Source organism: Epinephelus fuscoguttatus, linkage group LG16, assembly GCF_011397635.1.
Source record: "Epinephelus fuscoguttatus linkage group LG16, E.fuscoguttatus.final_Chr_v1".
Classification (NCBI taxonomy): Eukaryota; Metazoa; Chordata; class Actinopteri; order Perciformes; family Serranidae; genus Epinephelus; species Epinephelus fuscoguttatus.
In genome coordinates this window covers 29317271-29332181 of record NC_064767.1, presented here as the reverse complement: position 1 = coordinate 29332181, position 14911 = coordinate 29317271, and the positions used below count along the sequence as shown (strand labels likewise).

The following is a 14911-nucleotide window of genomic DNA, read 5'->3' as shown; positions in this document are numbered from 1 at the left end:
AGGCCCACTTTGTTGTCAGTTTATCTATAATGCTTTGGACCCTATAGAAGCCATCATGCTCAATAATGTCTCTACACAGAGCAAACAGAGACAGATAAAACAGAATGAAGTGCTCCCCAGGCAGCCAGCAGGCGGTGCTGAGTTCAGGGCTTTTTGTTCGCCTTGTGTTTATGGGCACTTAGAGAGCTCATCTATTCTGGCCAGAGATCATGTCAGAGGGCTTTGGGTCTCATCGGAGTGCTGATTAGAGTCTGCCTTTGTCGAGAAACAGTTCCGATTCTTTTTGTGCATGTTGGAGAGACTTTTCGATATTGTTGGTGTTTCTCACTATTTCTTTACTTCCTTATCTTTGTGTCTTCTCAGGGTCTCTATACCTCCTGCTCTCATGGTCATCCACAGAAAGTGTTGAATGGTTTTTAAGCTTGGAAACAAGCAGAAGAAAGAAGTGCAAGTGTAAAAGGATAGAAGCTACAAACAAGGCCGCAAATGTCACATCTAAAAAGAATAAATCTTTTGGCTGTTATACAGACATTTCGCCTTTCTGAATGTGCCAATTCTGAGTTTGTTTCCACTATAATGCAGCCCACCATCACCTTCCGGCTCTCTCTTTGAATCAATGTGATTACAATTATTTCCCAGCAGGATAAATTGGGGCACATGCTGTGTATGTCATTACCTCTCCAAGTTCTGACATTAGCTTTACTAATGTGACTGTAATCCACATTGTCCTTCCTTCTTCACTCAGACAAATGCATCCTCAGTCAGCCAGCCAGTAAATGATGTGCTCCCTACTGCTTTCATCTCAGCCTGTAAATTACAATAAAAGCAAAATGAATTTCCACAAAGCCCGGGCTCCTCTATCCATGGAATCAAGGATGAAGCCTTGATTAATTCCAACTGTGTTTGACGTTCGGAGCCCGGAGCCCTTAAAGTGCACCTAAACCACATTGGAGTGTTTCTTTTAATAAAGTTTATGGTTGAAAAAGAGAAGATGAGGCAAAAAGAACTCAAGCCAAGAAAAATCCTTGGAGGAATGTATTGATTTGTTGGAGGAGATTGGATACAAATTCTCCAGAAGAAGGAGGAATATTATTACATGTCCAAAAGGCATTTTAATTTTGAGCTTATGAAAGTGATCATCCTCAGCAAATATGGTGTTCGTGAAGATATCTAAAAATATAATGTCATAGTGAAATTTGAGATGTTCACCGTCATCCGTAGCTGCATCAATTTATGAAATACCTCTGTCTAGATGTGAACAGGAATCATTCCACAACCAGACACCACATGCACAATTGTAAAGCAGCAGCCAACAATGTAAGAAAACGCCCAAAAAAGGGACAAAATTACAGTGTGCAAGTTAAAGGAGCTAGTGAGATCATGCATACAGTGGGTAGAAATCTATATCCAGCATGGGTATGGCGGACTCCGCCACTATAATATAAAAATGGGGTTTAATTTCATGGAAACCTGCAGGATTTTACCCAAAAACCCTGTTAGAGTGGTTTTTAATAATATTGTTTCTTTTCCCACTGCAGCAGATTTGTGCATGCTATGTGCATTCTAACGTGACAGCAAATATTGTGAAGATGAATTTTATCTGTGTAGTTACCTTGGGGAAGACTGTGTGCCTCAAACTCATTAAGACGTTAGGGGTTGGATGCACGATAAGCCTTGCAGGGTGACAGGGAGACCACTGCTGTATTTAATGACCTGAGAGCTCTGTGTGTGTGTTCATAAGAACCGAGGTGGGGAACGTGTGTGTGTGTGTTTGCGTGTGTGTGTATGTGTGATCCGTCTGTCTCTCTGCTTTTAATCCCCGGAGACCAAAATAACATTCTCTGTCACTGATGTCTGAACAAGAGAGCTGAAGAGATGACAAGCTGAGAAAATAGAGTAATTCATGAAGCATATTGTGTGTTATTAGCCCGGTAATTTTTTTGTGCACCACATACGGTAAATGTAATGCAGCCAAAGTGAATCATGCACACAGGCTCAGCAAGGTGTAAAATGAACTAGTGCTGATTAGGCTGCTCTCTTGCAAAAACATCATGACACACAGTTATCAGCGGACCAACAAATAGACTTTCCACAGTGTGTAATATGCCGCATGTCTTTCAGACAGATTAAAAACGTATAATTGATTTCCCTGTAGCTTGAGGAGAGGGAGAATAAGGCAATTTGTTCTACATGAAGCCGTTTTTATCTAGGAAAGGTTTTTGCAGAAGATGCATGTGCCTTTTAGCCGATGGCCTCCTTCACATTTCCACAGTTAGATTCACACTGAGGAGCTGCACAGGATATCCTCACACTTCCGCCGCTGGCCAGCGAGCTGCTCTACTGGAGCAGATGCGTGATAAATGCCTTGCTGAAGGGCATGTAGTTGTTTGGGAGAGAGCATTTCTCAATTTGTCTTTCCACCTAGAGTTAAGCAGCTCATCTGGAGAATGAACTGCTGGACTCAAGAATCCTTCCACAAACTTAAGGCAACTTTGTCACCTGTTATTATTTATGTTGAGGATTTTTTTGTCTCAAAGATTTTTATGTTTTGTCCATCACTTTTAGCTAACACAGTTTCTACTGTATTTCCATTTCTTTTAGCTTTGTATTTCAACAATTTATCAATTACTTTTATCAGAGTATGTCACCCATTTGTCCTTTACTTCCACCATTATCAGCAATTTATCCGTTATACACTGTTTCATTGGAGGAGAATGGGGTTAGTTGTCACATTCATTAGTTTTCAAAAATTTTAAGAACTGGGATCAGAGGTCACCTATGGGGTCATATTAGTATTGAAACACTTGACAACAAGGACTTTTAGAGTTTGTTTTTCACGTCAAAATGTAAATATCCAACTCTTAAGTGTTCTCTTCTAGGCTTTTACACAATAGGTTTATAATAAAACAATTATCACCATTAAAAAGTATAATGGCAGAGCTATAGTTTTTTTTTCTTATCTAGGCTGTGGTTGTTAGCTTAGTTGCTAAAAAAAGATTTCAGTTGGGAATGCTTGTCGCAGTCTCATCAAGGATGTATTGCTCTTTGTTTTGTTCCTTATGATGTTGTATAAGTATGAAGATGCATTTGAGGGAATGGTTTTCCTGCTTATATTCTCTCTATGCATGAGCTGTTGAGGTTGTTATATTAATGAATCATTTTAATGAAATGGAATATTTTAAATTAACTTTTAAGTATGCTTCCATTTTTTTATTTTTCCCCATTAAAAATAACATGGGGACAACTAACCCTATAGGCAACCAATCCCATGCTGGAAAAAGTGCATAAGACATGTTTGACATCTTAGAAATTCCCATCCTACTATATATCGTTTGAACAGAGGGAGTGTAGGGGGAGTTAGGTCACTCCATTCCTGCTTGCTTCTATTACACATTGATAGTAAATCTATGAAGGATACAGTTTTTGAGGGATTCAAATGAAACTAGTGTGACAACTGACCCTACTGTCCCTTATTTTTAATGAGTGCAACCCCTCATCCAGATAGTTAGAATAAAGAGAGATCAGGCCTATTCATTGTCAGAAAAAATGTGCTGCAGACAGGGGGGCTGATGATGAATGATTCAAGGGCTACAGTGCACACAGGCCTTCGAAAATGCCAGGAAATGCAGACATTTGCTATTTTGTTGTTTTCAGGGGTCTCCGAATTTTTAGAGGAACCCTTGAGCATGCAGCTATACTTTTGATTTATTTTTAAACTTAAATTGGCCTGGGCCCGTATTCACAAAGATTCTCAGAGTCCTCTCAGAGAGCTCCTAACTTAGCCTAAAAATTCCTAGCAAGGAATCTTAGCTTAAGAGTGATTCAGGAAGTTTCTGAGAGCAACTCTGAGCAAGGAGAGGACAGAAACTTTTATCTTAGTGAGGAGGTGTGGTTGACCCCGTTGCTTCTGAAAGCTGTGATTGGTTGTTACAAAAAAAAAAAATGCGCTCCTAGTAATGAATGGACAGTGAAATCAACCATCATAGAACTTAGACTGTATTAAGAAATGTGTTATCGTGAAAATAATTTTATGTCATGATGATGAAACTCAGCAAAATTAAATTAGTTGTTACATAGCTTCAAAATGTTTGAACGTACCTCATTCACATGCAGATTATTATAGCCTATTGATTTGCTTACTGTTATGTTTACTCGCCATGCTGGTAATTTTACTACTTAATCTATTTGATATTAATGGTGGATGCAGACTCAGCTGTCAGCAGTTACTGTGATTGCTGGCCTCCTTGTAAAAAGCGGTTTGATTTGGCAGAATGACCAAAACAACGAACGAAATGGAGAAAAAAAGAACGAGAAAGCCGAACTGGACAGAAGAGCAGTGCCTGCTGTTGGCACAGCTCGTGGAGGAGAACAAAAGAGTTTTAAGAGGGAAATTCAGTCCCGGGATCACGGCACAAGGGAAGAGGTAGACTTGGGAGCGCATTGCCCGACAAATCAATGCGTCGTTCCCTCCTTTTATGCACAAGCGATGAGTGTGAGAAGCACTGATACGTGCTTCAATCCAAAACGGGCATTATTGCGTTACTACGCTGGGTGGGAAAAGTAAGCTCATCCCTGATGAGGTCAACCACAACCATTATCTCTGCACTATCAAGCCGGTAGCGTCTTATTAAATCACTGTTGTTCAATATACGGAGAATATCTCTCCTTTCTCTCTGTCTTTCCGCCATCTTCTCTGTTTAAGACACTCTAAGGCTTCTTAAAAGTCCTCCTCCCTCCTCTTAACAGTTTTTCACCTTAGGAGCTCTCTTAAGGCCTAAGATGCTTTGTGAATAACTTTTATCTTACCAAGGGAAAATTCTAAGAAAAATCTTAGAATTCGAGGAATTCTAAGATTTTTCTTAGAATGACGTCACTAAGAGCTACTTTTAGTCTTAGGATTCTTTGTGAATACGGGCCCTGTTCTTCAGTATGAGGCACACATATAAAGTGAGATTACGCTTCACAATTGTGCTATAATACCAGCAATGCTTTCCGCATTCCACTACTTTAACACCAAATTTCCCCAAAGACAGACATCATTTTTGCATTTTGTTGCAAGATGACGATATCTCAGCAGCACTGTAGTTTACGAAGATAAATAAAGAAATAGTAAATATTTGAAGCTCTCTTTTACCCTAGGAGGTACAGTTTCTCGCAACCCAACTGTGTAACAGAGCAGCCTATTGAACTGTTTTAGAGTGCAGTGACAAAAAGAGTTTGTTGAGATGACGGAGAACAAGGTCGCGTCTGACAGATCACTTGGTGGCCAGGGAGGGCTGGAGAAAGCAGGAGCATGCTAATTTGTTCCCACTTAGTGAGAGTGTGAGAGCAGAGCTCTTCAGTGAAGGTGGTCTTGGGTGAAGTCGTCCTGCCTACATGGCCTCAGATATGTTATCCTTGTGAAAGAACCAACAGGTCTTCTTTTTTTTGCGCCCTGCAAATGAAGAAATGTAAGCATAATCAGACACTGTATACCGCTCTGTGTAAAAGCATCTTCTAAATGCCTGAAAATGAGTAACTGATCAGTGTGCGTTTGTCCTTTGCCACAGATTTACAGAGTTTCTGGAGCCATTTGAGAGAGTGATTCAACAAGAGGAGCTTTGGCTGTACAAGAATCCTCTAGTTGAGTCAGACCACATTCCCAAGAGGGTCATGTTCGTAAGTACCTGCTGTCTAATTACGCATTACTCTTTTTTTAGAGACTTGATTGCCACTAAATACTTGGTCATTACTGTGGTCTACATGAACTACATCCTCTTGCTTGATTCTTAGTAATCTTTGTGGTGCAGAAATCCTTCACTTAGGACAATCAATACTGCAAAGCCTCTTCTTTCTACTCTCAACTTTAGGCCTGAATCGTGTCAATAGATGTGACAAGAGCTTTACAGAAACTGTGGTGATTAGCGCTTTCAATGTAAATAGACATTTCTGTTGGACCGAAGTGGGCAGTGAAAGGTGAAAGATGAATTTCAAACCAAAACAACATGGAATATTTTTCACATGCTGTAAATACAAAGCAGAGAGCCTAAAGAATTTCTTGGCAAACGCCCATATCCAGCATATATTGGAGCTTCTATGTCAATTTTGTTGTCAGCAGAATTCTCAGTGAACATCACTGGCTTCAGTACACTTGAAATACAGCATACTGGGCATCACAGAGCTCATCCCAATGTTATTGTGAGTCATACACTGCTTTCAGTCTCAGATGGTGGACAGTAGATGGATTTTCAAAGAGTGATTATGATGAAATATGACAACACCCACAATGCCAAAACAAACAAGCTGTTGTCAAACCTGAAAATACTGTACTAATGCGATTTCTATCTGCCACCAACAAAGTTCTTCTCATGACATGAAATGTTTGGGAGACACTTTTAATAAGAAAATTCATAAGCGCACAAAGAAAGAATTCAACATTTTGGGAAATATTCTTATTTGCTTTCTTGCTGTAAATTTTATGAGAAGATTCATACGACTCTCGTGTCTTTAGAAAAGCACAAAACTAGAGCCAGGAGGTCTTCATGGGTCCAAAATGACCGACCCAGATCCTAATGTAGCCAGGAAATTCATTCTGTGACCCAGTTGGACCTGATCATTTTAAAAAATATGTATACCCCACCCATTTTTGCTCAAGATATTACAGACCCAACTCTGTTCATGTTTAAGAGGAGAGAGACCCGAGACACAGGATTTTATAGCCCTGACAAACCAATTAAATTGGTTTGTTGTTTGTTGTTGTTTAATAATGTTTCAAATGTCTATTTTACAGCTTGGTGATCAATAAAGTACCTGAGTTTACTGTATCCTCCTCTGACTCCCAGCCACACACAAAACTGTGCAATTCATGTTAACAGAGATGTGTTTGTTGATGCCTACACAAAATTGGCAACAGGCACTTTTATTAATATAACAATAAAACAAATAAATAAATACAAACAAATACCCTAAATACTTGAATTGAAAAAAATCCTCTCCACCTCCAGCTCGCTGTTGCTGCTGCTCAGCATTTTTTACATCCTGCTTTCACTCTTTTCATTTCATTTATTTTATTTAAAAGGACAACGCACATTAATCAGCATTTCTGTAAATGTGTCACTGTTAGCCAGCTGGCTAATTTTCAGCTGCAGTCCTTTGGCAAGACGTTTGGAAAACAATAAAAGGATAAAATTCACAGGATAAAGACAGCATTAACTACAGCAAACACAAATTCTCAATTTAGAACACAGCCCATGTAAAGCAACAAGCAACAGAAGTAATCTTGTAATCTGACCATAAATCAGCTGAAACATCAGTCAGGTTACACACAGCACTTTTGTGTATCTCTCATGATCACAGGTGTTCTTGGGTCCACTCGGGTATTACGTGATTATAAACAGACCTGGGACCTGCGGTAATAGAATGGGACCCAATCCAGACCAGATTGACTGTAATAAAAACTTGAAGCTGAATCTGTATGGGTTCTGGGTCGGGTCGGACCCTGGGTCGGGTCTGAGTACACACATAAAGACTACCAGAATCACCGGGGGACCAGTTAGCCTTCTGTCTAAATTTAAAAAAAAAAAAAAACTACCAGCACATCTAAATCTAAATCTCAGGTGAGAAATTGTGCCTTGATACTATTTCTTAGCTAACCGCAACCAGACGCCGTGACTTTCTGTTGTCTTGTCGTCACCATGAGGCTGCCATGTAACCAGCAAAGACTCCAAGACGTCAAACACTGGGCTGTAATGATAGATATAGAACAGATGCAATTGTTCTTAAACTTTCAACAGGAATTGTAACCATCCAAACTTGAACATTCAGGCAGAATGAGTTTCATATGAAGCAGAAAGCTTTTTAAAGCTGCTGTAATATGAATACTTTCTGAATGTGTTTTTCATACTGGCACCCGAGAGCAGAAATTGAGTTCAGATGATGATTGCATTATTCTCCTATATTGTCATCTCTTTTTCCACCTCATCAAAGACTGATCAAGGCTGCTTTCACAGGTTTCACAAGGCCCTGATGTAGCAGGATTTGCTTTGGATTGTGAATTTTTTAGCTGAATAATTCAGAGTTTCAGTTCATGGTTTCTCTGACATGCTGTTATGTTTAATTCTCTACAGCTGGACATCTTTGTGTGCATGCTTACTTGTGAGAAAATCTTCTAGTAGGTACTCACTGTTTGATCAACACATCAAATCAACTTAACAGGCAAAGACTTGCCCGCCCATTGCTTGTTTAGCTTACCTCTTTGCAAACTGACAGTGTTTGACTGACTGGCGCTCCACTCTGTCCTGTGCTCCCCCACACACATCAATCAAACCATTATACACAGAAACAGCTGCAGAGTAGGTGGTGAGCGTTAACTGTTAGTCATTTCAAGCTGGAAATAACTGCAGCTCCTGTAAACTTAAGTTATTGGAATACTTACACCCCTAAATATATACAGTAAATGACTGAATAAATTAAATATCAGCAGGAGATGCTGCATGTTGAGGCTTTGCTTTGCCCAACTTAAAAGAATACTTCAACCCCCTAGATGATAATTTGTGTATCAGTTACTCACTGTGTTATGTTAATTCCATGAAGAAAAAGTTGTTTTTCTCACATGCCTCCATGGTGAACTAAGAAAAGGAAATTCTTAAAATAAAAGTCAGAGGTTACTGCATCTAACAACAGCAAAACTATATTCCCTTGCTGCCCTCTGTCCATCCTTCACACAGCTTGTGCAGTATAATCCAAGTCTTATCTATCTAGTTGTATTTTCAGTACTTCCCAAACAGACAGGGAAAATGAACTGAAAGTGAAACAAAAACCAACTCCAGTAACAAAAACAGCAATTTTGCCTTGCTGAACATGGGAGCTGCTAGTCTACCACTGCCTTGATGAGTAGTTTGTGTTATTGCATAACTTTGGTGAATCAGAACAAACCCTTTAAATAACCAAAACCAAAACATCAACAGAAATGGATTTGTTCATAAATACAACTGAGATTTAAATTGCTTATCAACAAATCATTTGTTATAGGCACTTGAAATTAATTACAGAAAGCCTCTACCAATCAAGCAGAAAACACAAGTACACACAAACACCTACAACTATTTCCTTTTTCAACATGCTTTATAAAAAATGTTGACACTTGATATTAACTTCAATGTCCATGGATCTTTGCTAGTGGCAAGCCACTAAATAATGAGTGGGACAGAAAGCCCCCCCCAACCCACATACCTCTTAGGGAACAAGCTCCCAGTGCTGACACCCAACAGTCAGGCTTCTTCAATGTCATCACACTGACAGCAGCCCTGAAGGTGCGGAGAATTTATCTGGCCATTAAAAATAGTCCATGGAAGGGATTTACATGAAGCTACATCATGACTCACTGTGACCTTCATTAAGATATATGCTGCATTAGACTCAAGAGTCACTCTCATTATGTGAGGGGCAGGAGTATTGTCAGTACTTGTTATTTATTGTTGGACCCAATGATCTCAGAGTACAAGCCCTCTAATCAGTACAGCCAAAGGTCACATTTCTGTCCGTTGATTGTAAACAGGTCAATGCTATAGCATACAATGCTCAAATCAGTGCCTGGAAATAAAATCTCGTCTTTGAGGGAATCTTTTATTTATTTATTTAACCTTTATTTAACCAGGAAGCCGCATTGAGATTGAAAATCTCTTTTACAAGAGATACCTGGCCAATCAGATCACATTTAAAATGCAACAAATAAAACATATAACACAAAAATCCACAAAAACAACAACTATTCAAACACAGTGGCCTCTCAAGAACAACAAGCACATGTCTCTATCACCACATTCATAACAATCCCTTTAAATTCATCAGTGGATTTAAGTGTTTGCTGTTACCCTTAATCTGCAAAGTTCATTTACTTAACAGGTAAAATATATAAGAAGCATTTCCAAAAGTTTTACATTTACATTAAGATTGTAACTAATTATCAAATAACTGAAACTTAATTGAGAATTATGTTCATTTATCTACACATTATTGTATCCCTGAAAGCTGCAGTGAGTATCGTCCACTGTCTAGGCAGAGTTATTTAATTAGATTACACTTATTCACATACCAGGAGAGATATGACCTTTGAAAACATAGTTCCCTGTCACGCTTACATCATATTAAAGAAGGATTTGACAGTTAAATGGCTGCACATACAGTACAAAGCTTTAAGTGTTAAGTGAACATGTTAGAGCATTTAGAAATGTGAGAAAGATTATAATGAACATGACTTAACGCCATAAGCCAAATTGCATCTTCTTCATTAATGAAAAGGCAGAGGTGCTCTTTTATAAGTATCTTTAAATTGCCACAAGATATTATAAGATCAGATCACTTTCGCTGTCAAACCTTTAAGATGTTTTTGCATGCTTAAATGTGTTTCCATGGCAACTCACACCCTCATAAGTAGCCTCCTGCTTTCCTCATCTCCATATGACTCTTCACATCTTTGATAACTGTTTTAAACTCCCAGGAGTACCAGTGTGTAATTTTAGGCTATGAAGAGCTTCTGTAAATAAAATACTGTCAGGGAAGTGTAAATCTAAACATAGCCGTTTCACCCTGCATGCGTTCAGTCACAGGGATAAAGTGATGGGTGCTGCTGTGACTGAAAGGGCACTGATACTCAGGGTGCATTTTTGGTGAACATGACTGATGTCACCAGCTGCTGAGTTGCCATAGCTTTGTTGCCTTAATCCATTTTTTTTGCCAGGAAACATTTTAGTACATTCAGAATTTGAATCTGTGTCTGTCTTCTTTTTTTTTGGTAGTTTTTTTGTGAACACTTCCAATGTGACCTCATTCAACTCATTCTACTCACTATGCAGCCATATCCAGAAAATGCCTCACTGGAGCAAGACACTGTTAAATTTGTTTCCATCTGCAGGTGCAACCACACTTTATCACACTGTAATACTGTTCCTGATACAGTATGTCATGCATGGCTGTTTTCCGCTGAATGTGAGACCCAGTTTTAGCACTGTGTTTTTCGTGGCTACAGTATGAGCAATAGTAATTTGGAATCTCTTGCCACTTGATTGGGTACAGTCAAATGGCTGAGAGCACTACTTTGTATTTTTTAATGATCTTTCATGCTTTTAGGTTTTTAGAAAGTCCTTTTTACAAATAGATGTTATCTTGTCATTTTATATGAAGGGTTTGCAAAAATACATGTTTTGTTCATGGAGCACAAAAAGCTGCACAATGGTTCTGCCCGTCTGACATGTGAAAGGACAGAAAGAGTCAAAAATGAAAAAATTATCACTGACAACAGTTAAATGGGAACAGACAAAATCACCAGCAATTGGTAAAAGAAAATGCTCAGCATCAAAATGTATGCAGAAAGATACAATAATGCCTATGGCAAGCTGGAGTTTAAAAGCGTGTTGCTGAAAAGACAAGTTTAAACAGTTTAAACCTATTCAATGCAACCTGCAGAGGGCCCAAAGAAAAATGGGTTTCCAAAAATGTTTAGAGTCCAATTGCGAGTACTGCTCTTGTTCAGTAGTGATTGAGGGTCACTTTCAGGGCTGGAAAACAAATTTAACTTTGAATTTTACTTGAGGGAAAACATTTTTACAACAGTGTCCTCCCCTGTCATGCAACACTGCGAGGACACCGACAAAATGTTTTCATCATTTCATTTTTTTTTCCTTTTGGGGCCAAAACTAATTCACTTGTAAATAATACATTTGTTGTCTGAATGTTTTATCAATGTTGAAATAGCTGGCATTGAGGGAAAGAAGAAAAATATCAGTATCACAGGTGATTCCAACCTCCGAAGGGTAGCGTCTGCGCCCATGTTACCATGACATGACTGAAATTGTGGCTGACTGAATTTCTAATTCATGTAGTATCAGTTAGGACACTTGAATCCAAGTGTGATTAAAATTTTGAATCCAGCTACTTCAGAGATGATGGCGAGGTACAAAATGAGTTTAGAATTGGCAGTTACACAGATGCGCACATGGCTGAACTGATGAACAACACACAAGGGAAATTCAGTGTGTGTTATAATAAAGGAACTGAAACTCTGCCTTTGTTTTTTTCACTAGCTCTGTTGCTTAAGGCAAAAAAAATTATATTGACTTTGGCTGAAGTGTAATTAAAACATTCTGAGGCATGAATAATTACCTAGGTGCTGAGGAGGCTCAAATCTTATCAAGTGAGGGGGCAAAATTCTTCCCTGTGTAGGCAAAAGACCCCACTGAACAATAAACAAGCTTGTCTGGCCCCTCAGTTTGTCTTGTTAAAATGAACTCTGAATAACTGATAGGTTCTTGTCATTCCCCAAGGCAAAAGTCATTTTACAATTGACCTGCAAAATGTGCCCTATTAAATGCTGCAGCACATCTTTAATGTCACAATGACTGTACATTGATCGTGTTTATTTCCTCACAGGCAATTTCATTCCTCACCCCACTGGCGGTGATATTTGTAGTGAAGATAATTCAGAGGACGGACAAGACGGAGATCAAAGAGGCATGTTTAGGTACGTGGAGCCAATTAATTTAAATGTCAAAAATGTGTTGTTGTTAGTGACAATCATATTAGAGGTATTAACAGCATTTATATTGTCAACCCAGCATTTTTATTATCAACCATTTCTGCAAACCATGGGTATGTGACATTTGTTTATTTTGTGTGTTTCATATGCAGCAGATATTTTGAAACTTTACGTTTCTTTATGTTTCAGCTTTTAATTTATGTTATGACAACACTGCAGTTAACAAGTGTTTAGCTTTAACAGCAAAAACAGTTGTTCAGGGTTAGGAAAACATGTTTGGGTTAAAATACCTGGTTTGGTTGCCACGAACATGGCTGGAAATGTCCCAACATGTCCCTAAAAGATAACCGGTTTGGTTGCCACAGACACAACTGGCAATGTCCCAACATGTCATTAAAATATTCCTAGTTTGTTTGCAACATGTCCTGATGTGTCATTAAAAATACCCACTCATGTAGTTTATTGTTCTGAGACAGTGGTCTGCTGCTGTCTGCTGCTTGGCCATCTCACCTAAAGGTGTCATGCCATCCACCATGCCCTCGTCCTCCTGATGAGAAACTCAGCTCTTATACAGTATATATAATCACAACTATGTTACTTTAGAAATGTTGATATGATAGGTATGAAATATACAAATGAAACATATCAGTGGTTGGGAGAAAGGTACAATGTTAACATTTTTTCTGGCAACTGATCTGAAATTATAGTTTCTGCACATATTACATTTGTTACAAAATCCTTTTTCCCCCACTCTACCTGGAAGCTTGGGCTAATTGGTCACCTACGTAGAAGTACTTTACTGTGCTTAATGGTGCTGGTTTTTCATCTCTGTGACCTTGTGCTACAGTCAGTATGGTACCTCCCAAGTTCATTTTAATCAGAGAAACCATGAATATTTACACACATGTTAAAATGTTGTGCTATTTGTTTAATACTCACACCATCTGGGCATCTCTCTGACACTGATTTTTTCCCCTGTTTGCCATTTCCTCCTGGGCTGGGAGGCTTGCAGAGGCTTTGGCACATCACAGAGCATTAAGAAAGTTTAACACAAATCCAATTAAAGAGACACACAGAGATGAATCTGTTGGAGAGAGGGTAGCTCGGTGAATCAGCGTAGAGATTAGAGCTGTGTAGAATTTAACAGGTCCATTACCGCCTGCAGAGAAGCAGTTCTACGAGGCTTTATAGTCGTACAGGAAAACAACATCCCTCAGAAGAACAAAGAATAAAAGGGAGCCAATTATTCTGACAAGTTTCTACATGATCATAGTTTTGAACACGGCTTTGAACCAATGCTACCTCTAGACCTAATGAGAAAGACGGATCATAAAAGCAGTTTTTGGGATGGGGGCGTGCGGTTAAGAAGTTGCTTATTTTTAACTACCTACAGACCTATTTATTTTTCATCTCAAGCAAAGATCACATAAAAGTGTCTGTCCCTGTTTTCCTGCAAAATTATGGAGTTCAAAGTTGCCCCTCAGGGTCCTCTAATTCGGAATTCATGAATCAGAAGTTTCAAACAGATACAATTGAGCGGGCATAAATGAAGGGTGTGAGGTAGGTTTTCACTGTCATAATACCATTGGGACTTGGTTTAGCTAATATTGTGCATTTATTGTTTGGAGCAGTGCAATCTGCTGTCACATCCACGCCTCTTTATTTTCTTCTGGAGTAAAAAGAACACAATGTTCCCTTTGTAGTTTCGTCTAATAACCCTTTATCACTCCCAAACTCCTGCAGCTTAATTGTGTGATTATCCATCAGTCAAGATATAATGGAGCCATTGCAGAAGTTTGATTGTATTTTCCAAAAGACTACACTCTAAGAACGGCACAGAGATGATTCCACAGTGATTATTCTTAATTTTGGTTACAAAGCATGAAGTATATTATTCATCATCTGCATGTGAGATCTCATAGCACGCTGAGGCATTATTGTTTGGTGTGTAGAAGGAGTATCTTACAGTTAGGGAGACAATGAGAGGTTTTTCAGTAGTAGGAGTTTGTGGTCTCTGCATATTTTGTCTAATGTGTCAAAACATCGAAAGCTCTGATAATGAATATCAAAAATGCCAAATCACAGGCAATTGTTTGGTTCTGATCAGCCTAGACAGGCTGATCTACACAAGCTGAATGAGAGAGTCTTTGGTGAAATGATGGCAGTAACGCTGTCTTTACTCAATAGGTCTCTAATTTCCTGAGACCCTACTGCAATCACGAGTGCAAACTCTGGGGAAAGTGCATTTGAATGGGCCCAATTTTGGCGACCAGAGGCATAAGCACAATCCTAATGCAGCACAGACCAATTTGGCAAAAGGACTTACGCTGGGGGAATGCAATATTAGGAGGAGGAATGCAGTATCAGCAGGTACACTTGTGGTGAGCTTAAAGAAAGGCC

General features: G+C 39.0%; 1 protein-coding gene across 3 annotated transcripts in view; it reads left to right on the top strand.

Annotated features, from left to right (window-relative positions):
* Window positions 1–14911, top strand: part of plpp4 (phospholipid phosphatase 4) — a 62963-nt gene that overhangs the window by 27215 nt on the left and 20837 nt on the right. For all 3 annotated transcript variants that reach the window (XM_049600978.1, XM_049600977.1, XM_049600976.1), the window contains exons 2-3: window positions 5550–5658; window positions 12406–12496. In XM_049600978.1, coding sequence (XP_049456935.1) covers window positions 5653–5658; window positions 12406–12496 — 97 coding nt within the window. In that variant the 5' untranslated portion in view covers window positions 5550–5652. The remainder of the gene's footprint in view (window positions 1–5549; window positions 5659–12405; window positions 12497–14911) is intronic.